This window comes from Triturus cristatus, chromosome 8, assembly GCF_964204655.1.
Source record: "Triturus cristatus chromosome 8, aTriCri1.1, whole genome shotgun sequence".
NCBI lineage: Eukaryota > Metazoa > Chordata > Amphibia > Caudata > Salamandridae > Triturus > Triturus cristatus.
The window spans coordinates 271,232,137-271,258,808 of record NC_140591.1 but is presented as its reverse complement, the minus strand read 5'-3'; the positions used below and the strand labels follow the sequence as shown (position 1 = coordinate 271,258,808).

The 26,672-nt window shown below is 47.7% G+C and overlaps 1 protein-coding gene across 1 annotated transcript in view; it reads left to right on the top strand.

Moving 5' to 3' along the window:
* CWF19L2 (CWF19 like cell cycle control factor 2) overlaps positions 1-26,672 on the top strand; it is a 926,849-nt gene that overhangs the window by 621,557 nt on the left and 278,620 nt on the right. Inside the window, exon 13 of the mRNA XM_085621485.1 lies at positions 7,362-7,574. Coding sequence (XP_085477611.1) covers positions 7,362-7,574 — 213 coding nt within the window. The remainder of the gene's footprint in view (positions 1-7,361; positions 7,575-26,672) is intronic.

The following is a 26,672-nucleotide window of genomic DNA, read 5'->3' as shown; positions in this document are numbered from 1 at the left end:
CATTGAACGTCAAGTACGTGAAACCCACTGCGCCTGGTACTATTCTTATTACCAGGTTAGTGTGGCTATCACGCGTCAATAAGTATTGTGAAGCAAGAAGATCAGCCTGTAAAGACTGTAGAATAGCAGAATGTTCTAGCTGCCAGCTAGACTTCGAAAAAGAAGGTTGTACCAAGGCGTAAAGCGGCTTGATACGCTGGGCATAATCAGGAATATACGTACGTCCGAAATTCAGAAAGCCCAGCAAAGATTGTAAGTTTTTCAGTGTTGTAGGAGCACGCAGGCATGCGCACTTCTTCAGAAAGTGAGGAGCCAATCCCTTACCTTCATTGTTGAGCTCGTAGCCCAAAAACAACACTGTGTATTCCGCGATGTGAGACTTCGCAAAATTAAATTTGTAGCCATAATCCGCAAAACTCGCAATAATATTGTCGACTCGAGACAGATGTGGCATCAGCTCATCATCCGTGAGGTAGATATCGTCAACATAGGAGTATGCGTCGGGGTCTATTCTTTCTAAGAGAGAGACCACGCAAGCGGCAAAGACGCCAGGGCTGTTTTTATAGCCCATGGCTAATCTTGTGAACTGTTTTAGTTTGCCGCCTGAAGTAAACGCCGTCCACTGGCTACTCAGTGTGGGCAGGTTATGGCTAAAAAAGCCATTGGAGATGTCAAGTGTCGTTTTAAATCTCTTACGCACGAGACTGTCGACAAGAGCCGAGCTGTGAGTATTTTGTACCGCGCAGGTCCGGCAATGCGAATTTAAGTGCCGGTAATCCAAAACTAAACGGTACGACCCGTCAGGCTTCGTCACAGTGAATAAAGGGTTATTCATAGGGGACACACAAGTTTCAATAACACCCTAATATTCCAATTGGTCAAGGATTGCAGCGATGTGCGGTCTAGCTTCACGACGCATAGGATATTGGGGCTGTGGCTGGGGCATAGACCGCAATGGAATCTCATGACAGGGGGACAACCGGTCCCATCCTACCTGAGTACGATACAATGCCGGCGCTAGCGCCAGTGCCCACTCCTCAGCGTACACTTCAGCCTGGTCCTTAGGCACTGTGTGCGCAAAGGACGGGAGGATTACCTCCTCCCCTCTATGAGCTTCTAAAATGAAAGCTGGGGGCCAATCTGCCTCCGCTAGGAGGATATCATAGGTGGTAGTCAGATTATCCAAAAAAATCCCCTTTATTGTACGTTGTATGTCACCCTCAATTAGTAAGACTATTTCGTAAAGTCTGTCAGGGGGAGCCACTCTGGTGTCTCAGCTGTTTCAACAGTAACCAATGTATCAGTTGCTGTCGCCGCCAGAAATGGACGCAGAGCTTGACGGACTATGGTAATTTCCGCTGCGCTGTCCAGTAGCGTCAGCGCCCATGTCCGGTTCCGAAGCTGTGTCCGCACTATCTGAGGCATACCTTGCCGTCAGAGCAGCCACTTTCTTCTTCTGAAACGGGGGTCTTTGTCGTGCGAATTCGTCCTGCTTGCCTTTACCTTCAGTCTGTCGGGGTTGGTCACGTGTTTGTGGAGCACCCCGACCTTTGCCGCCGCCTCCGCCACCGGACTGTGAAGCCGATGTTTCCTGTGAAGAACGAGGAGAACGTTGTTCAGAAACCTGAAATCTATCAGGAGACTTAATAGTAGCACGATCACGCAGATCATAAGTGCGCTCACTACTTGACTGAACGGGAGAGGCAGGCCGAGACCCCTGTTTCTGCTGCTGCTTTCCCTGTTGTTTTGACCGCCAACTCTGTTTCGGAAATTTTGGACGGTCATCCTTACCAGAGGCTTCTGCCTTACCCTGCTGCTTAATTTCGGGAGTTTTTACAACAGGTTTAACTCCTAAAGAGCTACGACCCAAATCTCTGTATGCCGTCGAGATTATTTTCGCGAACTCCCGCGGCTTATCCTCATCAGCAACTTTCTTCAGTTCATTACGAACTTGGAATTGCATAGCATCACCCTTAAGGTTACACATTACCATGGTAGCCACCAGGTCAAACTGTCCGAGGAGCCGCATGCCTAATTCTATCGCAGACTCCGCACCGTGGTTATCTTGAACACGTTTAATAACGGAGGGCAGTACCGACATAGACGGAGTGCCAAAGCACTGCGAGTACGTCGCTGCAAAGACCTTGCCCCAGTTTACAAAATCATCAATGTCGGGGACCAAGTCTTTAGGCAAACTAATGGTAAGGATCCTGTGTTTCTCCACAGGAGATGTATTCGGGTAAACCGCTTCTATTTGGTCAAATTTTTCAGCAAGCCAAAAAGGGAAATCATCCCTATTTGGGGGGCGCTTGCCCATAACAGAATTAACCATAACAGGAATAATGACCACTGCGTGGTGGTCAGTAGGCTGCCCCGCAACAGCAGGTGCCCCCGCCTGCACATTGCGTGACACGTACTGTACCAAAGCCCTATGTACTGTAATAAGGGCAGTGTGCAGTACACGCAAATCAGCCACCGGCACCGTTAGGTAACGGGGATGAGGCGTATATCCGGCTAGTACCGGCCAAGTGGCCCCTGCAATTGACAAAGGGCCCATTCTTGGCGGTATAACCGCATGGGGGAGGGCGCCATTAAACCAAATAAGATGCTGCCAAGCAGATATTGGTATTTCTTGTGTCCTATACGGTGTATAGTTCGCTGGCACGGCAGTGGCAGTGTAAGTATGAAAAGAGTTATCGTCCTCACTCACCGCCGGAAGCGTCACCCAAGAGTAAAACAACTCATAAGGATGAGCCGCATCGGCTCCTACCACAAAGATTACGTTCATACCAGTGTCCGGCACCCCATACTGCGTCAAATGACGTCTCAGAGGTGCCCGACTGTGCGCCGCTATTTCGACCGCCATAAGGACAAGCTACACTCTAAGTAATTAGTAGCACAAGGGTTCAATAACCTTTTTAATGATCAAGCTTGAAGAAACCTATATCAACAGAAATAGGTAGGTTTAAATCCGTCAGACTTGTTATCCGGAAACAAGAATGAGGGTGTTGTGGACTAATATAAGCACTACTAAGGCGTTTCAACTCATAGACCAAACGTTAGGTGCGCCATGTTGCAGGGATTCTGCTTATACACAGAACTATGCGTAGAACCCCAGGACCTCAGTGAATTGTGGTGTACCAGAAACTCACCTCAGAACCCAGAACCCAGTATCCGGCTAGCATAAGTGTCCCATTCGTTATCCGAGATTTAGCTCGGCGGTCCCAATGAAAAGACAACCCAGAACAAGCGACTCAGTGTACTCTCAGGAATGGTGGGAATCGGAAATACCTGTTCGTATATTATTCTCACATCAGTCCACAACAAGAATAAACAGAGACACGGTGAAAATAAAAAGAGTTTATTTTTATAGACCACGTGTCCTAAGATGCAGTACTTTGGCTAATACAAGCAGACAAATGATTATAATTAAAACCATCAGCATCGTTACAATACCATAGAATATAAAGGGAGTGATCATGTTATAAATGACAGTGGATACTACCACCTTCCCTTAACTAAGAAGCTAATATTATTATTATGCTAATAAAAGGTCTCTTAGGCTTGAACAGGGGACCCCATACCTCAAAGATCAGTTTAGTGAAATCACATCACAAGAGCATCAGAAGTCTTCTCGCAGGAAGGCTCGTCTTCGGTCTGAATATTAAACATGATGTCTGCAATATTAAAAGCACCAACTTTCAGGTATTCGCAGCTGCCTGTATGTTATGGCTAAATAGTGAGTCGATCAACCTAGAGTGGAAAACATGCATTGTCTAACGACCCAGACTGTTCTTGTTACACCATGTACAGACCAAGGTCGCTGCGCAGAGCTCGGGATGGTAACAACAGATTGCTCTTGTTAGACCTGACATCCTTGGCGTGGGTTTTTCCCCTATCTTTTGCCTCTGCTACCTGGATTTTTGATGCTATGCTGGATTTCGTTTTGCTGGTTTAGATGCTTTGGACACTCTGCCACTGCTAATCAGTGCCAGAGTGTAAGTGCTCCCTGTGTAAAATATCGTATTTATTGGATATACCTGATTGGCATATCTGTATCACCATGAAGTCCCTAGTAAAGTGCACTGTGTGTGCCAGGGCTGGTGATGACAGATGCTACTAGTGGGTCTGCAGCGCTGATTGCGCCACCCACCTGTGTAGCCCTAAAACAGTGTCTCAGGTCTGCCGCCGCAGGCCTGCCTGCAGTCCCGGACTGCCATGTCCCCCTGGCCAGTGTCCACACTGGCCGGGCCTAACCCTTCCCTTTTCGTACACGTGAGTCATCCCTATGGAAGGCTCAAGGTACCCCCCTGGGCAGGGTGCAGTGTATGTAGAAGGTAGAGCATGTACTAGTGCAGGTAACATGTTATGGTAGTGAACACCGGCCATTTTGTGTGTTCACTACTGCAAGGTTATCTTGTTCCATAGACTAACATGGGGGAGGCGGGTGCCAATGGCTATCCGCCTATCTTCCCATAGGAACAAGATAAGACATGAGTGTTTGATATCCCTGAGCTCAGCATTTAATAACACATCTTTTAGGAGAGGTTGTTTTTAAATCCTGAGTTGGAGAATAGTACTTTTTAGAGAGTAGCTGTTCTCGTGTCTGACCTTCCTGTGTGCCTGGGCGCGCTTGTGGATTGACTGTCTGGTTTGAGAGTGACAGGGGCTGGGGATCCCCCGGGAGGTTGGCTGAGTCAGCCCTCTGCTGAATGGCGACAGTTGCAAGGAGAGTGGAGGGAGGAGATAGCACCTGGGATTGAATAGGGCTGTGCCTGCCTGCCACTCCGCTGGCTCCACCTCCTGCTGGGCGGCTGACGACTCTGCCCCTCGCTCTGAAAAGAATGTAGAGACCAGGAAAACAAAGTGCTCCAACAACACCCAGAACTGGATCAGACCGGGCTCAGGACCCACTTGCACAAAGACTTCAAAGACTTTTAGGGGTATAAGTACAAGACCCCTGACCACAGAGTTTCAGATTCGACCATCGAGAGGAACCTCTGCTGAAAGACGGACCGCTGAAGAACTAAAGGAAGATTGCCGTGCTGTGTGCTCTAAGGGCTGACCTGTTCTGGCGTACAACTGAAGCTGAGGAGGAGAAGGGGTCTTGCTGTGTGCTGACCCTATCCACTTGACCAAACAAGGCTTTGCTGTGTCTTCAACTGAATCTCCAAGGGCCTGAGAAGAGCTGGCCTCCTGTTTCGCAACCCAGGGATAGAAAGGTTGCCAAGAACTCAAGACTCTGCTGTGTCCCACCTGCGCTGCTGTGTGCCGCAGGGACCGTGGACTGTTCTACCAAGCTTCTCAACATCTGCCTGTGAGGTGGGCTGGCTGCTCTCTGTCTTGCTGGAGAGTACCGCACCGATCCGGGCCTGACACCGGTGGCCGCATCAAGAAGATCGACGTGCTCATCGGCACGTGCCTTGCCGCGACCCGGAGGCCTGACGCAGATCGAGAGTCGTATTTCCCTACTCTACGAAGCCGCGCTGTGAGTGGCTGACTCCGGTGACGTCGACATCGTCACTGGGGGCTCGTCGAGGGAGTTGTGGAATCCGTGCACCGAACAGCCCGAGGAGCGCTTGTACAACGAGTGCAGCGACACCGCCGGAGCCACGTAGCTGCCTAGACATCGAGAGCCTACAAACTGATTCATTCTCAGTGAGTATCGAATCACACAAGAGACTAGAGACTATCGTCTGACGATCCCGACCAACCAAGAAAGCGAATATTGTGTAAACCTGTGATGCTTGATTTCAACTACGGAAACTAGATAAAGATATATTATTTTTGATATAACTCACCTGTGTGGTCTAAGTTTGTGGTGTGCGGATGGGGGATCATTGTGGTGTCTATGTGCAAATACCTTACACATTGCCTTGGGGATAAGCCTGTCTGCTCGAGCCAAGCTACCTAGAGGGTGAGCAGGGGTTATCTACCGTGTGTGTCCCTGTACCCTGACTAGAAGCAAGGGTCCCTATTTGGTCTAAGGTGAATACCTCTGCCAACTAGAGACCCCCAGATCTAACAGCTCTCATGTGAGGCAAAGCGCGAGCCAGCAGTTTGTTTAAACAATAACATGTAGATGCAGTGTCGTGCGCAAAAGAAGCAAAATGGCTTTCTAACATCTAACGTGGTTATGCTAACTTAACAATGTATGTACGTATTAAGGGATTCCTTACTACAGTATGTCGAAGTGAAGAAGGGAAAGGCTGTGCAGAAATGGACCATCTCACGGTGGATCGTTCTCTGTGCTAAAATCTGCTACGCATTGGCCAGAAAGGAACCTCCTAAGGACTTCAGTGCTCATTCCACTAGAGCCAAGACTGCGATCACTGCCTTAGCACACAGAGGGCCGGTCCTGGACATGTGCCAGGCAGCAACATGGACTTCCTCACTCACGTTCACAAAACACTACTGCCTGGACAGTCAGGTACGTACGTCAGGATGGACACTTTGCCCATTCGATTTTGCAGGACTTTTTGGCATGAAATTGTTTTTCAGATCCACCTCCGCGGAGGTATTGCTTGGGTATCTATTCTAAGGTAAGGAATCTGCAGCTATAAGTCTCTATCAGATGAACGAGTTATTTACCTTTGGTAACGCCTTATCTGGTAGAGATCCTATCTAGCTGCAGAGTCCTTACCGACTCACCCATCCTTCCCGCTCTGAGAACGGATTTCTAGGGACAGGTCTTTCCCCTTTCAAAGTTTTCCAGACCAGTGGTCAGTGGTGTTCGTGGCTCCATGCTCGTGGCGTGGAAAGTTGTGAAAAGTATCTGACAACAGTGCGCGGGGTGGCACCTATATAGGCAGTGTGCACGTCACTAGCGGCGAAGCCACGCGGAGCTGATCGATGCCACCTGACGGTCCGTAGGGAAAACTGCTCACAAAATAATTTCTTGATCCAGTCTGACGTCTGGAGATAATTCTAAGGTAAAAAAATTTGCAGCTAGATAGAATCTCTACACAATAAGGTTCCGAAAGGAAGTAACTTGTCCGTCAATGACAGCCAAGGTGTGTGGAGATGAAGTGATTTTTTTAATTGTAATATTGGGAATATCCCACGCACCTACTTTACCTGTAGAATTTACAGCAGCCACCAGCATCCTTTTTATTAGATTATGGTATGCAGTGCACTTTCTTTCATAGTTAGTGCTTTACAATATACTAGCAGGTAGCAGATGCATTTCTTAATGTGCTGCTTATTGGTGCTTCTGCCACCTTTGTTGTTAATATTTTTAATCTAGCCTTTTGTTTAATTCTTTTAAAACCATTCTTTCAAGGTGAATTATTGGATAATGTTGAGATTTCTATAATCCACTTTATAGTGCATTTATCTGTTTGGTTTTCTTTTTACTGCAGTTCATGGAGAAAACGGACAAGGAATACTACACTCTGGATGACATGTTTGTTTCCAAAACCGCAAGGAAGGAGAGTGCAGATAAAGAAGAGGAGCGAGAAAGAGAGCAGGCAATCTCTGAGCACCGCAAACTGGCTGCACGGATGGAGAAGTGTCCTTACTGCTTCGACAACCCTGAACTGCCCAAGCATTTAATTGTTGCAATTGGCAAAAAGGTTAGAACATATTATGTTTCTATGAACTCTAGGGATGTATCCTTCATGTGTATTTGTAGATGGTAGCAGCCATGTATTCCTTATACAAAGAGTAAATCACCCTTATTTGTTAGAACCCGTATTCTATCCATTTAATAAAAAGTTTGCTGACTTTGCATAGGACAAAGACAAGTTCTTTATCAAGTCAGACATTAAGTCATACATACAAACATGCGCAGGTGAACACATACTCACAAGTAATACAGCCCTGTTTGTAAGAATATCCTGTACAATGCTCTTACTGGCTTTGGCCACCTTCAAACAGACATATTCGATTCTCTTTGCTTACCCATACCATCTTAGGTTTTCACTCAGCCCTCTCCACCCATTGTGTCTCTATCACGTGTTATTCGTGTTCACTACATCGTACAGCTGTGGGCCAGCCCATTTAAGCACCTCACTGCTCTCTCACAAGGAGCATATCTGCTTACAAATTAGTTCCTTTCAGTGCCATGGACTACTATTTCAATATGTGCTGTTTGATATCAAAAATACTTATTTGCCTATAGCCAGGTTTTTTAAAACTAATTTGCACGTTAGTATTTCACTGAGAGGCAGTTGATGCTAGATGCGTGCTTGCTTAAAACTAAGTCATGCAAGATGCATTGCGCTAAGAAAGTGTTATTTCGTGGAATTTTCATAGAATTCTCACAAAACAATATTTGCAGTTTTGCGAACTTTGTGACAGAAATACCAACTTTCCATTCCTGGTCATTGCTTTTAAACATCACTAACAGTCAATCTGTTTGTGTAATTATCGGTTCAGTTGAACAAAATGAAGCCTGCATTTCCCAGATTGCCCTAATTAATTATTGAGGCACCCCCTCCTTATCAATCATCCTTGTCCCAGTCATATTTATATTAGGATACATTGAATAGTCTTCCACCCTGCAGCCATCACCAGTACTGCTACCAAGTTCTGTAGTGCTCCTGGTTTTGAAAACATCTGAGACACTGGAGCACCTTAAAATTTGAACTTTTTGAAACTTGACCCAAAACACCATACTATTTTATGGGGTAGAACACTGTCAGGCGTTTGTAGATCTCAAGGAAGTGGCCTATCACTGCCTTCTCATCAGATGTTAAATATAGAAATAGGCTGCTCTCAAACCATGGTGAGAAAGAGATACTGTACTCTGCTGGTGCATGGTTCAAAAGACATTCAGAGTCTGATATCCTAAGGAACTGAAGAGGAGTTCTCACTTTTGACTCATCAGCCTGCCTTTATCTGATAGAAAGGAGGAATATAGAACGTTTCCATCTGAAGGGACACACCTACAATCAGAGAAGGAACATAGAACGTTTCCATCTGAAGGGACACAACTACAATCAGAGAAGGAACATAGAACGTTTCCATCTGAAGGGACACGCCTACAATCAGAGAAGGAACATAGAACGTTTCCATCGGAAGGGACACACCTACAATCAGAGAAGGAACATAGAACGTTTCCATCTGAAGGGACACACCTACAATCAGAGAAGGAACATAGAACGTTTCCATCTGAAGGGACACACCTACAATCAGAGAAGGAACATAGAACGTTTCCATCTGAAGGGACACACCTACAATCAGAGAAGGAACATAGAACGTTTCCACCTAAAGGGACACACTTACAATCAGAGAAGGAACATAGAACGTTTTTATCTGAAGGGACACACCTACAATCAGAAAAGGAACATAGAACGTTTTTATCTGAAGGGACACACCTACAATCAGAAAAGGAACATAGAACGTTTCCATCTGAAGGGACACACCTACAATCCGAGAAGGAACATAGAACGTTTCCATCTGAAGGGACACACCTACAATCAGAGAAGGAACATAGAACGTTTCCATCTGAAGGGACACACCTACAATCAGAGAAGGACCATAGAACGTTTCCATCAGAAGGGACACACCTACAATCAGAGAAGGAACATAGAACGTTTCCATCTGAAGGGACACACCTACAATCAGAGAAGGAACATAGAACGTTTCCATCTGAAGGGACACACCTACAATCAGAGAAGGAACATAAAACGTTTCCATCTAAAGGGACACACCTACAATCAGAGAAGGAACATAGAACGTTTTTATCTGAAGGGACACACCTACAATCAGAAAAGGAACATAGAACGTGTCCATCTGAAGGGACACACCTACAATCAGAGAAGTAACATATAACGTTTCCGTCTGAAGAGGCACACCTACAATCCGAGAAGGAACATAGAACGTTTCCATCTGAAGGGACACACCTACAATCAGAGAAGGAACATAGAACGTTTCCATCTGAAGGTACACACCTACAATCAGAGAAGAAATACTAACACAATTCCCCATAGGAAATGCGAACTCTGAACTCCTCAAGCTTCCATTATGTGTGCAGGGGAGCCTCTCAAATAGTTTTCCTGGTGGGCAGCCCGGAGAATGAAATAATACAAAGGACATTCTTGTGACTGAGTACCCTGCACACCATCTCTCAAATAGTGGTCATTTGACTTCAGAACTGTGTGACAGAAGAGACCCCAGAAGATCCCTCTTGTCTAACCATGTAAAAGTGCCTTTGGATGACCTATGACGATCACTGGCAATGAACACCAGTTGCCTCTGGACCTAACCACTAGGAAGTGGATTGGAGAGGAGGTCGACCTCGAACTTGGGGAACCAAGTTCGAGTCTCGGCTGGGATGCTCAACATTCTGTGATTCTGGGCAAATCAGGCAATCTACCCGCGCCTTTCTTTTTTTTTTTTTTAACAATTTTTATTGTGATTCTCTGGCAAATGCATGTCTACAATTTGTATGTATATTTCGTCATTCAGACATATTATACAACTATGCTTGTGTCTTCGTTCTGACATATTTACTAATTGAAGTTGCATGTTACATTGACTGGTAGATATGATAACCACACATAAACATATCAGTATGCTTGAGACAGTACAGCCGGATGTCATTGTTCCCCCATCAACGCCCTCCCTAGTTATCCCACCTGCAATTCTACCCTCCCTACTAACAGTTAACTATAAACGTAGCCGATCATACTAATGGTACGCAAAGGAACTCGGGGGGGGGGGGGGGGGGAGCAGGTGGGAAAGGACAGGACATGAATGAAGAAGTAAGCTGGGGGGGGGGCCCTCATGTCGAGGCTACAACCTACTCAAGAACCAGGCACTATTTATCTAGTCTGTCAGTAGATCTAGGGGCACCGCTGCATCCTCGCCTGTTTCTGCTTTAAACTGCTCTATAAACTGAGCCCTTTCAAGAGAAATCGGTCTTTTTCTCAGTCCTCTATATTCTTCGCGTCGAAGCGCTTCCCGTGCCACTGCCCATCTAATGACCTCATCCTTCCATTTGCCCTCCTGTGGCACCGTGCGAGATTTCCAGCGCTGTGTTATTAATCCTTTGGTGAGCATCAGAGCCAAACCCGTGAAGGGGCGTAGCAATTTTGCCTTTTTCGGCAGTGGGAGAAGACCTAACAAGCACACCTCCATTGTATCCCAAGGGGAGCATTCAGTGACTTGGGATAAACCTCGAGTAACCTCTGACCAAAACCTCCCCAAAGTAGTGCACGGCCATAGCATGTGAGTAAAATCAGCGGGTTGGTGAGAGCATCTGGGGCATATAGTTGAGGCAGCGGGATACATCTTCTGAATTGCCTGCGGCGTAAGGTAGGCCCTGTGTAATATTAATAGTTGTATCGTCTTCAGTTGGAAGTTACGGGACACCCGTCGGGGATGTTCTAGGGCAGAGCTCCATTCCCTATCCTCCAATTCTCTTGTCAGGACCACTTCCCACTTCTGTCGGAGAGATAATAGCGGTATATTTAAATGCTCTCTCAGTCCTCTTTACAGCCATCAAACAAGATGGCTCCCCATTATGTGAAAGGACCGCAACAATTGAAATGTAGGGAGTTCTTTCTGATCTACTAGCCAGTACTTCCAGACATATTGCGTAACCGTTGCATGTGTGAGAAACAGAGTGTCCGGCACTGCGTTAGTGTGCACAAACTTGCCATGGTGCATCAAATTACCATCTAAAAAGAGGTCCTCCACAGTGGTTGTCCCCGCCTGTGTCCAGCCCTGCACCCACCTGTGTACAGCCCCGCACCCGAACAGTAGACAAAATGCCCCGGCGTGTAGGCAATCCACAAAGGGGAATGTTGGAAGTGTATGGATTCAGTACTTTCGCATATTTTAGAGCTTGCTTCCAATAGTGTAATGCTATATGCAATAGAAAGGGAGGGTCTCGTATCTTGTCGGCCCCGGGGCATAGCAATGCATGTAGCGTTCCGCGCTGTAATCGCGCAGGGGGTAACCGATTTCAATCAAGTTGTGGCCCGACAACCAGTACCCCAACCACTGCAGCTCCCCAACCATACAGTATGCTTTGAAATCAAGTGCCCCCATACCTCCTCAGTGCTTGGAAGTTGCATCTTAGACAGAGCTAGTCTGTGTCTCCCCTTTCCCCTCAACAAGGATGTCAGCAAGGTGTCCAATGTCCTAAAAATCCAGGCCGGCATAGCAACAGGAATATTCACGAAGTGGTATAAAAGTCTGGGTAACATGACCATTTTGGACACTGCTAAGCGGCCTGCCATTGATAATGGTAGGGAGTTCCAAAATGTCACCTGCGAGCGGAGAGAGTTCATAGTCTGTACTACATTCCCGTCTATTGTGTCTGTTGAGAACCTATAAATTTGTATCCCAAGGTACTTAAAAGTTGTGGGGTTCTAGCCTGAACTGTAATTGACCAAATTGCAAGTGGGTTCCCTCGTGTCAGAAAAGGAGTACGCCACTGACTTCATGGCATTAAGGTGTAGGCCAGAAATGTCACCGAAGTGCGAGCCACTGTAGCTATGGGCTGCATATTCATGCCAAAGTCTTTAAAATACAACAGTATATCCTCACCGTAGAGTGACACTGAGTAGTTTACTGTTTGTATTGGGATGCCTTATGAGGCCATGGCACAACGTAGTTGTTGTGCCAGAGGTTCTAACGCCAACACAATCAATAGGGGTGACAAGGGGCACTCCTGGCGAGTTCCCCGAGAAATATGATATGTGGGCGATATAATCGCTCCCGTCTTGGCGCGGGCTGTGGAATTAGTATAAAGCAATTGAATTCATTTACAATATTCGAGGGGTATTCCAAACTTTGTTAATACGGTGAGCATGTATGACCAACTCAATGTGTCGAACGCTTGTCATATATCTAGTGACAGGCATCCTGCTAACGGTACTGCCCCCGCTACTGCATGCATCAGGGCATGTAACCGATGGATGTTATGAGAAGTGCTACGCTTGGGAATAAATTTGCATTGGTCGGTGTGTATTAATTTGGGCAATAGAGGAAATAATCAAGACGCTAAAATTTTACTTAGAATTTTATATTCTGTGTTGAGTATCAACAAGGATCGGTAAGACGCCAAGTCAGTGGGGGCCTTATCCGGTTTCAATAGGGATGTGACTATTGCCTCTCTTGTAGTGGGGGGTAGCGTGCGTTCTGCGAGTTAGGTGACATACAATTGTAACAGTTTCGGGGCCAATACATCCACACAGGTGGAAAAAAATTCAACAGGTAGACCATCAGAGCCCCGGGTCTTATTACGTGCCAATGCTTTTATTGCAACTTGGATCTGTGCTGCGATAATTGGGGCTGCTAACAACTTATCAGTCGAGTCCGTTACAATGGGAAGGTCTATTCCCTCAAGAAACTGCGTAGTCGCGTCTGTCATATCTAGGGGAGAAGCCATGTAGAGATTTGTATAATGTACTTGGAAAGTCATGTTTATGTCAATTTGAGAAGTAACCAGCATGTGTTGTGCATTATATATCGCTAGAGTAGGAGTGGGAGTCAATGGAGGCATGATCAGTCATGCCAGTAGCGTGCCAGCCCTGTCTGCTTCGGCGTGTGTAGGCAGTGTGTAAGCATGTAGATCGACTGTCCGCAGCTGCTCCAACAGTTCAGCCTACTTGATCCTAGCTTCCTGTAATTGCTCCGCTCCCTTCTCGTTTGCTTGAGCTGTCATTTCTAATGCTTGCAACTTATCTTCTATCTCCGCTAAGTCCCACGTCACCTTCCTTCTGGCTCCCAACAAGTTTCCAATAGAGACCCCCGCATATTGTTATTTTAAAGGCCTCCCACTACCGATCTGTTTGTGGCCGTGCCTTCATTTTCCGCAAAATACGTAGTGATGGTTTCAGCTAGGGTGGCGTGAAATAACTGATCCTCTAAGTTCAAAGGTTTCAGCCACCATGTTGGTATAGGCGTAGGGACCCGTCCCCAGAGTAATGTAAGTTCTATAGGGTTATGTTAAGAGATGGTTTTACCCAGGAAAGTACTCTAATGAATGGCAGGGGATAAATCCGGGGTACAAAGAAAATGATCCAGTCAGGTATGTAGGTTATGTGGGTGGGAGTGGAAGGAGTATTGCCGCAAATTTTTGTGTTGTGACCGCCATACATCCAAAAGATTCCACACCATGCCCAAATCGTTGGGTTGGGGGCCTCCGCCCCCTCAGGGAGTCCCACTATCCGAAGGTTGTTGCGTCTCGCCCGCCCCACCGCATCATCGGCACGGGCTTGCAAGGATTCTATCTGTTGGTGCATCTGCTTCAACTGCCCTTCATTGTCCGCTACTTGAGTCCCCATCGTGTTCAGCAGTTGTTCGTGTTCTTGACCTTATCGGATAGCTTCCTGTGGTCATCCTTAAATAGGTTAAGTTCCAAAGAGATGGTGCCTAGATGGCTCTCGATCGCCGAGCTTGACTCTCGAATTTCTTTCAGGATCATGTCCAGTTTGTCCCCTGGAGGGGCTGCAGCGGTCCCCACCTCTTATTGACGAGATCCACCTGATGAAGACTCCGAGGGTAGCGAGTGGAGGGGTCGCACTCCTCATCTGTGGCGCAGGATCCCCATCCCAGTAGAATTGTGCTCCAACGATCTTTGGTATAGGGCGCGCCCCTCTAGGCTCGAAGCTAGGACCCTGCAAGCACTAGCACCCCGTCCCCGGGCCTACCTCACTCAGGCCGCCCCCAGTGGACTCCGTGGTGTCAGCAGGCCAGTCTCCGTCTGCGGGCCTGCCTCTTCGTCAACATCCACACCAGCCTGTGTTTGTGTGTCAGTGGCACAGCCTCAAAGCAGCCAGCGGAGAAGGGGGCGTCGAGGGCGAGTACCCAGGCCCCGCCACCCGACGGTGCGGAATCACATGCACAGCTGTGCCTTCAAGTTCGCACTTGTTCTCCCATCCCCGGGGCGGCCCAAAACGCATCCCAAGCAGGTCAGTGCCAGATCAGGGCAACACACACACTGTACCTTGAACCACCTGATAGGGATCGGTCCGTATCCGCCGTGGGCGGGGGAAACATGCATCGCGATCGTTCGGTTACCTCCGCAGCTGGAAACGCAGACTCAGGAGTGTGTCTGTGACTCCGGCGTCCCACACAGCTTTCCGACCAGATTAGGAGGCAAGGGGGGAAAGCATATATTGCCCCTCGGTGAGCGACCCACAGCCATGTAGCGTCGGGGCCCTTCAGGTTCTCGTGCAGGGCACGCCTCCTCAGGCCCAAAGCCTGTACCTCTCGTGCAACCTCTTTCCGGCCTCGGGTCTATCCCAGCCGGCCCAACGTCAGGCGAGTCCGCGTCTTCAGGATGCCCCTTACTTTCACCAGGCCCACTGCATCACCGATACTCACCACCATCGATATTAGGGTCGAAGCATTCCACAGCGCTGCAGCCTTACGGTAGTGGGTGCACACCTCAATCCGCCATGTCCGGCGGTTCCGCCAGCCCCACTGCCACGAAGGGGTCCAGAGATAAATGATCAGATTTTGCGGCCCGGCCCGAAGCACGCCGCTTATGCGACCTCCATCTTAGGCTGCTAGCCACGCCCCCCTCCCTCCCCGCGCCTAACAAAAGGAATGTGTCCCCATGTAACACAACTGGTGCTCATGTAAAGCGTGCTGATACCGTCGGGTCAAGTTCGTTTTATAGAAAACTTTAAAAAAATATATATGTGTAGCCCGAACCCAGCTTTTGAGAGTGGCTTAGGGACACCCTCTACATGAAACGTGATGAATAAGCAGAATTCCTGGAATCTTTTTCTAATTGTTTTATTCTTTTTATTGAAAACCAAAAACGTAGGCTTCGCACCTCTTGTAGTGGTAACCTGGTTAATTTACAATACATGCACAGTGAGCCTTCTTAAAACAGATAGTTGCTCAGCAAAGTTCAATCTCTCAGGAACATCGCCTTTATGGGCAGTCAAATAGAGTCAGAATATTCTGTCCTCACTATCCCCCCATCCTGGAGTCCCTCCCACACTCTCTAATAAGCCCTGTCCCGTATAGTTCCTTCATGCCCCCACACCTTATACCATTTTTTGTAACAACCTCTCGCCTTGTACACTGCCTTTTTCGCCCTTTACATCCAATCCTGGTCTGCCTCCCAGTCAGTTTCTACTAGCGCCCCATGCCCTTGCTATGTTTCGTTTAGTGACTCTAGCTCCTTGTTTTAACCAAATCTATGTACCTGGGCCAATCCTGCTCCCCATTTAACCCCAGGAGCAACCACATAGCATCAATAGGGATTGTCATTTCCGTAACCCTGGCCATTGCAGTCACTCTTGTCCAGTAGCCCCGCATTAGAGGGCAGTCCCAAAGGATGTGAAAAAAGCTTCCCTCGCTCCCTCAGCCCCTCCTATACAACGGGGATTCCGCCCTTCCTAAATCCTGTGGAGTACCTTAAATTGGACAAGCCAGAAACCGTACCCTAATGGCTATTTCCCGAGGGCCCTGGAGGGCCTCCGCCCAGAGGTGAGTCTCTTGTTATAGTGTTATGTCAGGGCCATGGCGGCGTAAGTAGTGCAGGACGGATCTAGCATGCCTCTAGCAAAGGCACATTTAGCAGGGTCTCACTTGCGTTCCGCTTCCGACACATTTCTCCCCACACCTTCACCTCTCCCAGATTCTTAAATGATACCTTCCGCCCTATGTTTCAAAATATCCCCTTCATGATCCTTTCCTCCCAGATATGCTCACATGCCCCGCGTGGGGGGATGCAGTTATCGCTGGCTGTCCGATTGGGGTGGTCCTCCTTTAACCAGGGCCCTTGGATCAATCTTTCTTCTGGTCACCAGTAGCCCCCTTCCCGGGCACCCTCCATCCAGTCCCACACTTCCTCAGGGGTGGCAAAGTGCCATGCCTTTCCATCTGTAATGACTTTCAATTTGGAGGGGTACAGCATCATGTATTTCAGTTCCTTAGCTCTTAATGCTCTTTTTACCTCATAGAAGCTTTTCCTCTGGTGTTGCACCAGAAGGGTAAAGTCCGGGAAAAAGGTTGAGAGGTGCTTTGGTTTCCGTTTATTAAGAGTCAGGTCCTTGAGGAATAGATCTACCCTGGGACCCTCTGGAACACCAACCACTCTTATATTATTCCTTCTCGCTTTCCCCTCCTGATCTTCCAGTCTGGAAGCCATAGCTGTACTTATGTTAAGGTTTGTACTTGTTCCTCCAGGCGCTTTGTCATGGAAAACAGTCCATTTATGTGCTTTTCTGCCACTGCCACTTTTTCAGAAATTCTGTGGAAGTCAGCACGGAGCTGATTGACATCCACCGTCTGGCATCCAATTTGGGCTCAGTAGGTGCGATGGAGCTCCGTAATTCCTTTATGGCAACTATAATAGAGCGAAGGGAGAGTTCCCCCTCTTGTTGTGATTCTCCTCCCGGAGCCACGTTCTCCGCTCCATGTGCCAGTAGCACTGTCACGGACATCCTCTTTGCGTGTTTGTCTACGTTATTCTGCTGCAGGGTTTTGGGGGGCGGCCCTTCACCATTGCAGGGGCCTCTTCCTCACCTACCCTGCCACCCCCACGTCTGGGCCCCGACCCACTCTGGCCTGGGCAGGTCAGGCACCCTCCGACACCATCTCACTTGCTGATCCTGCCGATCCTCTTGCTTCCCAACGCAATATGGACTTCTAGATTGCAATGAGCACATGCTCCTGCCCGTAATTCACCTCTTTGGGGCCTCCAGACACACCTAAGTCCAAGGGGGCCTCTAGTTATCCCACCTCATTCACTCTGCAGTCGGTTCCTTGAGTCTGGATCTTCCTCTGCCCCTCCAGCAGAGAGCACTTCGCCAGTAGGGCTAGGGCACTGCAGGCCTCCCACAGGCCCCTATGCTGCTCATACGAGGCACACTTGGGATCGTTTATTCTCCATCGTGTCTTCTGAAGAATAGTGGGGAGGGAGGGGACACTGCACGGCAAACTGTATCCTGATATTGGGCGGACTCCCTCTCTATCCTCTTCTCCACAGCCGAGCTGGCAATCCGCTTCTCCCACTAGGCTCGCTTCTCAGGCCTCACCGGGCTCCACTGCCTCTGGCCGCATAGGCTGATACCACGCGAACGCCAGTCTCAAACCCTCCAGACATCTGCGTCCCGCTCAGACACAACGAGGCCACCCACCATGGTCCAGCCGTGGGTAAGGATGGGGCCCGCAGTGGCTCACACAGCACCTTTTTACCTCTGGCAGCCCGCCTCCGTCAGTACCTTTGGGCTCCGCCCAGGACCCTCATTTCACACCAGGCTATCCGGTGGGTGCTGGCTTGTCTGTGATTGTGGCTTTCCGGGTCCGCTCCCCTGACTGGCGAGTGGCGAGCGGCCGCTGTCACCAGTTGCCAGCTCCTTCAACATGCAATATGTGGGGCAGGGGCGAGTCACAGAGCCCAGTGCCTCCCAGCCAGTGGGGCCGTAGCCGCCATCTTCCCAAGGCTTCCTGTCCAGCCTCAAGGCAGTCTCTCGTCTCCACAGCACCTCCCCGCTGCTCCTGTATCCTGGGTGCGGCAGCTGGGGGTCACCGCATCACTTTTCCCTTCAAGCTGCAGCTGATGGTACAGGATATCTGGATGGATTTCGGGGGATTAGCTCCGGGCGACACAGAGTCCGTTCAGCAGGTATCCGTCTGCCTCGGCTGCAAGCTACTCACCCCTAAAGGCTGGAATCTCAATATGATAATCCGGACCAAAGCAGGACCTTACTCACTTAGCGTTGAAGGACCTGTGGAACAAGCCAGAGCTGCAAAAAGGAAAATTGAACGTTTTTTGTTGTCATACCGTGACCCACTATCACATATGTGTCACCTGTCTTGTCCTATCTTGAGCTGTATTTACTATGGCCTTGAGACTTCTTGGATAAGGTGCCAACTGTGACAGGCCTGTTAAGACAAATCTGTAAGGTCCAACCCCAAAAAGTCTAGCCTGAACAGCTAGGCTTATTTGCTCGGATTGTATAAACAAACAACCCTGTATGTTTCACAACCTAATGGTCACAACCCAGTAATGAATGAAGTACCTGAATCATTAACCACTTTCTGTTGCATTTCAGTCCATAATTTTCTTTTGTTCACTGTGTCCTTACAGACAAAAACACGCCATAAATAAAACAGCCACAAAATCACATGGGAAATCGGCAGGGCTAACAAATGCCTACCTCTCATTCTACTATAAGGCAAAGGTGATCTGGAAAACTGCCAACTTAGCTGGAAGTTTACCTTCCAAATATGCTGTCCATCAGGAACCCATCTTCAGGCCTAAGTTAAACTGGACATTCAAATTTGGTGTCTCTTACGCAAAATAGAGCAAAAATTTAGCAAAATTAATGGTGGAAGGATGATTGAAGGATACAAGTGTTAGAACAGTAGAAAACCAAACCACTCATCTCGGACTAAGAGTTATTTTGCAGGCTGTTGAATATATCAGAACAAGTACCTTCGTTGGATACAGAAGTCTAGAGCTCCTATTACCTTCACTTTTTCTTAGTTGAAGGAGAGAGACTCTTGTGATATTTGACTCTGCGCACCACCCCCTGCTGAAACCAGTGAAAGACAGTCATGATATCCACTAATAATTGTTGTGCTTGTGTGGGGGCAGACTTTCTACCAGATGGTTGCATGAATAGAATATTGGGCACCATTGAGGCGAACTAAGGCACGTTAGTCAAGCACTTTTAGCGTATTTTATTGTAGTTGCATTTATATAGCGCTTACTACCCCTGACGAGTGTCAAAGCGCTTTTTAGGCAAGTAGCACGCTACTCCAGAACCCATAAAGAATTAGTGTTGAATTAGTATAGTGAAATATAAAAGTAATTTGAGTGGTGGATAGTTTAGTCAGTTATTTGTATGCAGAAGGATAGTGGAAGGATAGAAGATAAAAAAAAGGTTTGTATTTATATAGCGCTTGTTACTCCTGATGGGGTGTTGAAGCGCTTTTTTGGTGAGCAGCACGCTACTCCGGAACTCATAAAGGATTAGTGGTGAATTAGTATAGTGAAATATGAAAATAATTTGAGTGGTGGATATATGTCAGTTTTTTTAATTGAGAGGTATAGAGGAGGGATAGAAGCGGGAAAAAGGTTCGCATTTATAAAGCGCTTGATACCCCTGATGGGGTGTTGAAGCGCTTTTTTGGCAAGTAGCATGCTACTCCGGAACCCATAAAGGATTAGTGTTAAAAATGAGTATAGTGAAATATGAAAGTAATTTGAGTGGTGGATATGTAATTCAGTTATTTGGATAGAGAAGGGTAGCGGAGGGATAGAAGAAGGAAAAAGGTTTGCATTTATATAGTGCTTGCTACCCCTGGTGAGGTGTTGAAGCGCTTTTTCAGTGAGTAGCACGCTACTCTGGAACACACAAAGGACTAGTGGTGAATTAGTATAGTGAAATATGAAATTTGAGAAGTGGACATGGTAGTCTGTTATTTTGATTGAAAAGGATAGAAGAGTGAAGGAATTAGCCTTTTTTTGTTTTGGTGGTCATAGCAGTAGGAGGAGGCTTGGGGTGAGTAAAAAGGGATGTGGAGGGGAAGAATCAGATTGAAGAGTTTGGTAAGGCTTGTTTTGGGGGATCGGTATAATAAAAAAAAGGTGTCAGATGATACAAGGAAGGGTAAGGTAGGGGAGAGTCTAGAAAGAGTTATTTTGGGGATCATAGTAGTGGTATGGGGTTTGGGTTGAATGAGAGAGTGGATGTACAGGATATATTGATAGAGGTATCGGGTGAGAAATAGGGTAGTGCATTGGAAGGAGTAGTAGAAAGAAGTTTGAGATGAGTCAGACTGGAGGTAGAGAATATACTACAAGCGATTTTGTGTGAAATATATGGTAGCGCATTGGATATGCTGAGAGAGACACATGTATACATACACACACCTGTTGTGCAAATATGGGGCTGCTTAATCAAGAAAAGTAGACTGGCATAACGCCATGAAGACAGTCAACAATACAAAACAGATATTCTACAGCACATAACCATATTTTCATTCAGTTAAGTAGCATTTTTCACTCAATGATTTCATATGGGTACATGTGAACGTCAACACCCTTCACTGTTTTTAGGTCTCGCCTACGCAGTGCGCATGCGCTGCATAGGAAAGAGACCTTTAGCACAGCTTTCCCGGCACAAACGTGCACGCCTTGCATTGCTTCCAATGGCAACGCATGCACGTCTGGCGATTCACTGGAGCAAGCAGCTGGCGCCATATGTCATCAATTATCGCGCCTTGCTGCTCGCTCCCGCAAGGGAATCGCGCAGGCCCCCTCCTCTCTCCCCTCCCCCTGCTGCCACGCGAGGCGCTCGCGCTTGTTTTGCTATTCCTGCCGTCAGCGTCTTTGATGTTTTCTGTGTGATCAAGGGTTCCTGTTGTGTGTGTTAGAATTTCTTTTTAGCACGAGGTTACAGTACGCAATGTCATGTTATGTATTTTTTGTGTTTAGGGCTAGTGGTATTACATTAATTGCATAGCCCTAGAGGATTTTGAGCCGAAGCCAGGACTCGAACCACTTGATTCTACGCTATTATGTAGCACAAACCTGTCCACGAGTTCCACGTTTTAGGAGGAAATAATTCAGTGATTTGCCCAGGATCACAGGATGTTGAGCCACGGCCGGGATTCGTATTTGATCTTTAGGTTTCACAGTCGGTAGCTCTAACCACAAGGCTGCACCTCTTTCTTCTCAAATACTAAAGCCTGTGCGTAAACTACAGTGTGAGGATGGGCCACACACTACATCTAGACAGTATATAAATCCGTGATGAATTTATTACAGGTACGGGTTAAACTGGGGGCCCTGTTTGTAGGTGACATCTTATTGCCACAGGACAGATTGCGGGACAGTTCGTGCCCAATTTGTTATGATTGTGTGGAAAATTGCTTGGCAGACTGCTTACAAACGATGTGACAGGCGTGTGACAAATTGAAACTCCAAATAAACGACTGAGTCTTTAATCTTATAAGTATACCACCGAGTAGTGTGCTACCAGTTTCCAAGCACTCCAGCGCCTCGTCAAAGATAGCGCTATGTAAATGTAACTACAGAACAATTGTTATAATAGGAGACCAGAGCCTTTGCGACTGGGAGGGCAGTGCGTGCATCATCGTTGCGTCGCCCATTGGGATACATTTCCTCCCTGAACGCCTGCCAGCGCCAACCTTTTCTCCAAACGTGGGATCCGTAGTAAACTGGAACCGTAAATCGTGCTATGTTATCAAATGTAAAAACAACAATTGATGGACAGAATGCAGAACAATGTCATACATTCACCCCAGTACAGAGATCTGGGCCTAAATCCATCGTTTTTTGCTCACCATGCCATTCCAGTTTGAACCCAGCCATATGCAAATCAGTCTTGACCCTGTGCCCCATGGGAACAGTCCAGCCCGAACTGCCAAGCCAGGTCCTCCCTGGACTGGAAACAAGCATCCTAGGACCGGTTTCGGGCTTTCAGCCCTCGTCAGCCAGGATAGCTTGATTCCAGTGGCATGGAGAGCAAGGGACTCACGTCTGAGCATACCCTTCCCACTCGGGGTGACAAATGCAAAAACAACAATTGATGGACAGAATGCAGAACAATGTCATACATTCACCCCAGTACAGAGATCTGGGCCTAAATCCATCGTTTTTTGCTCACCATGCCATTCCAGTTTGAACCCAGCCATATGCAAATCAGTCTTGACCCTGTGCCCCATGGGAACAGTCCAGCCCGAACTGCCAAGCCAGGTCCTCCCTGGACTGGAAACAAGCATCCTAGGACCGGTTTCGGGCTTTCAGCCCTCGTCAGCCAGGATAGCTTGATTCCAGTGGCATGGAGAGCAAGGGACTCACGTCTGAGCATACCCTTCCCACTCGGGGTGACAAATGCAAAAACAACAATTGATGGACAGAATGCAGAACAATGTCATACATTCACCCCAGTACAGAGATCTGGGCCTAAATCCATCGTTTTTTGCTCACCATGCCATTCCAGTTTGAACCCAGCCATATGCAAATCAGTCTTGACCCTGTGCCCCATGGGAACAGTCCAGCCCGAACTGCCAAGCCAGGTCCTCCCTGGACTGGAAACAAGCATCCTAGGACCGGTTTCGGGCTTTTGTTATCAAATGTGGCACATCTCCATGTGGTGGGGGAGGGGCGACCGTGCAGAGGAGGGGGGTGGGGGGCTGTAAACGTTTCCTTTGCACCCTGCACATTCCAATGAAAGACAAACCTCTGCTGTGGAGTCTGCAGCCTCGGACCCTACCGCAGATGGTGGTAGACAGGGAAGGCAGTTACATATCCTCAGCTTCACATACATCCAGCCACCTGTGAACTAACCCACCGAGCTATCCCCCGTCTCCAGAGACATCCACCCACCTGAGCAGTAACCTACCGAGCTAACCCCCGTCTCCAGAGACATCCATCCCCCTGTGCACTAACCTAACGAGCTATCCACATCTCCAGAGACATCCACCGCCCCTGTGCATTAACCTACCGGGCTTCCTACCACCCCCCCACCCGTATCCGCATCTATCTGCTCGTCTCCTGAAACACCCACTCACCGTCTAATTATTTATTTAATACACTTTTACATAGGACGAACTTTATCAAAAGGTGTCAGAGCGCTTTCCAAACAATGAAGTATACCCGTGATGGAATTTACATAATAACAAGTTACAGATCCTAGCCAACACATCCTTCCGCCCACAAAGTTCAGTAACCGTATCGTGCTCCGAGCATGTCCCTCGCCCGGAGGCTGGCACTCACATAGAGCCCCAGAGAGAGGCCATGGCACGTATGGGAGGCCCACATGACGTGCACCACGCTGTCAGACCCTGGTGTACACGTACATGCCCCCATCTAAGGTAAGCTGTTATGACCCAGACTTTCTCCTGACACTCGTCAAGCCAGGATTTCGATGTGCATGCTGGTACTGTGTGACTGCTTGAGCACCTCCTGAGGCGGAAGCCTGGAGGTTGTGTTACTTGCATTGTTGCTGATTTTACTTGTTTTTAAATTGAACATACTGCAATACCGGCGTTTTTCCTTTTTGTAGCAACTTTAAGTAATCTTGCCTGATTTGGTGGGTTCTAATCGCCCAGTTCGCTCCCCCTCTTTCCCGCTGCCCTGGGCCGCTCCCAGCCGAGCATTGACGCTGTGGAGCCGGGCCCGGGCACTGAATAGCGGCGGCCATCTTGTGTGTGGGTGGGATTGACAGCGCTCTAGTTGCGCATAAAAGGGGATGTCCATGTCTTCGCGCAGTGAACGCGCACAGCGAGCGCGCCTGACTCGCGCCAGAGTCAGGCCCGTCTATGCCCGTCCACGCCAGGACAGGCCCAGGGACACAGGACCTGGTTCCGCCTTCTGCAATCTCTGTCCATCATGGTGCTAGCTACATCTATACTGGTAAGGAGTTAAAACGGCTTAATTACCACCCCCCCCCGCACACTGCACTACGTGTGTATTACCAGTTCATAATTTTAAATGCACCCACAGTGGCTTTATCACGGGCAGAATGTCAAGGTGTAATCAACTGAAAGCGTTACATAAACAGGGTAAACCGAGGGGTAGAACTAGGGCTGTTAAAACTCCCTCCTCCCTCACAAAACTGCAGTTTTGGAGTGTGAACTGTAGATCACTTCCAAAACATAAGACTGACATCTACGACTTTATAGTAGATGAAAATCCTGACGCCATGTTCCTTACCGAAACCTGGCTTCAAGCTAGTTTGGGGCCTGATATTGCCATGGCGATTCCCGACGGTTATAAGCTGGTTAAAATAGATAGAGACACTGGTAAAGGAGAGCGATTATTTTTAAGTCAAACTATACATGCACTCTTGATGCTTTCCCCATGCTTGGATGCGAAGCCGGGCTTTTTAAGCTAGCTACTAGCCCCCAGTTCACCTTGTCTGGTCTCCTGATTTATCGTCCCCCCGGTAACGCTAACACCTGGCTAACTTCCTTTGCAGACGTTATTGCTCCTCTTTCCCTGAAAGCGGCCAACTTTTCTATTCTTGGCGACCTGAACCTCCATCTGGAAGATGGTTAATGTAATGTCAGCAAATTGTTTTTATCTGAATTGGAAGCCTTAAATATCCTATTATGCAATTCTGGGTCTACACATTCTGCTGGGCATTTTATTGGACCCTGTCCTTTCTAATCTTCCTTTTGAATGTTCTTTTCCTGCCCGTCCATTGGAATGGTCGGACCATTATGCTGTACACTTTGCCTTATCTCAGACAGGAAATCAAAATAAAAACAGCAGCAGTAAGGATGTGTTTATACGTCGTTGGCACAAACTTAATACTAATGATTTTAACGCACGTTTATCGAGTACTCTTCCTAATACCAACACTTCTGTATTAAACTCTGAAGTATTCAAATGGCTGAACTCTGCCATCGATGAGCTTCTTCCCTCAACACTCAAAAACTCTTCATCTCATCGACCTCCTGCGCCTTGGTTTTCTGAAGATCTAAAAAGCATGAAATCTAGCTGTAAGATTTCTGAGAGAAAATGGAGACGTTCGTACTCTACCTCCCGTAAAATAGCCTACAAGGAAGCCCTTAGGGACTACCATCATCATTGTAAAATGGCCAGAGCTGCCTATGTTTCAAACACAGTAACCAATGCCCAAAATTGTCCTTGTACTCTTTTCTCGGTTGTGAAGAAATTAACTGGAGCAGATACGGTACCAGCCCCTCCCGTACTGGAAGAGGCTCAATGCAAGTCTGTTGCGAATTTTTTCATATCTAAAGTAGAGCGCATCTATGACTCATTAAGTACTTCTACATCTAATGATACGCCTCTGCCAGACCCTATTCTGACTCCAGATATTTCACTCCTCACAAGGACGAAACTTGCAAACTGGTTACCCTTTGATGATGCCTCTTTTTCCCATTGCCTAAATAGCATTAAATCTGGCTCCCCACGGGATCCGGTACCCGCCAAGATTTTAAAACTACTTGAACTTAGCCCACGTCAAGTGCTAATGCAACTTCTTAACTCTTCATTACTTGAGTCATATGTTCCACAGGAGTGGAAGCATGCAATGATAATTCCTTTATTAAAAAAGGCTGGAGCGGACATCACCAATCTGTCTAACTTCAGACCAATTTCATTGCTCCCCATTCTATCAAAGATCCTGGAAAGGCACATAAATACACAATTGACACATCTTGTGGAGAGCCCGGGCTTCTTACATCCGTCCCAATCAGGCTTTAGAGCGCATCATTCAACTGAAACCACCCTCCTAGGAGTCACCGAGAGTCTGCGTCACAGTGTCGATCGCGGCGAAACATCAGCCTTGATCCTTCTCGATCTCAGTGCGGCGTTCGACACTGTGTCTCATTCCATCCTCCTCGCGACTCTCTGGTCCCTGGAAGTAGAGGGTGCAGCTCTAGCCTGGATAGCCAACTTATCCCTCGGCGTATGGTGTTCCCCAGGGGTCGATACTCAGCCCCTCATTATTCAACATTTATGTAAGACCGCTAGCTACTATTGTGGAGGAAGCTGGTCTCACACTGTATTCCTACGCAGACGACTCACAGATCATTTTTTCTCTCTCTAATAAAGAGTGCAATAACACCTCTGCTCTGAAAGAAGGCCTGATTCGTGTCTCCAAATGGATGAAGAGTAACTTTTTGAAGCTTAACGGTGATAAAACCGAGGTAGTCATACTAGGCAAGAACAAGGATCTCTGGGGCCCCCATCATTGGCCCAATGATATGGGACCTACTCCGCAACCTGTAACTGCAGTTCGCAA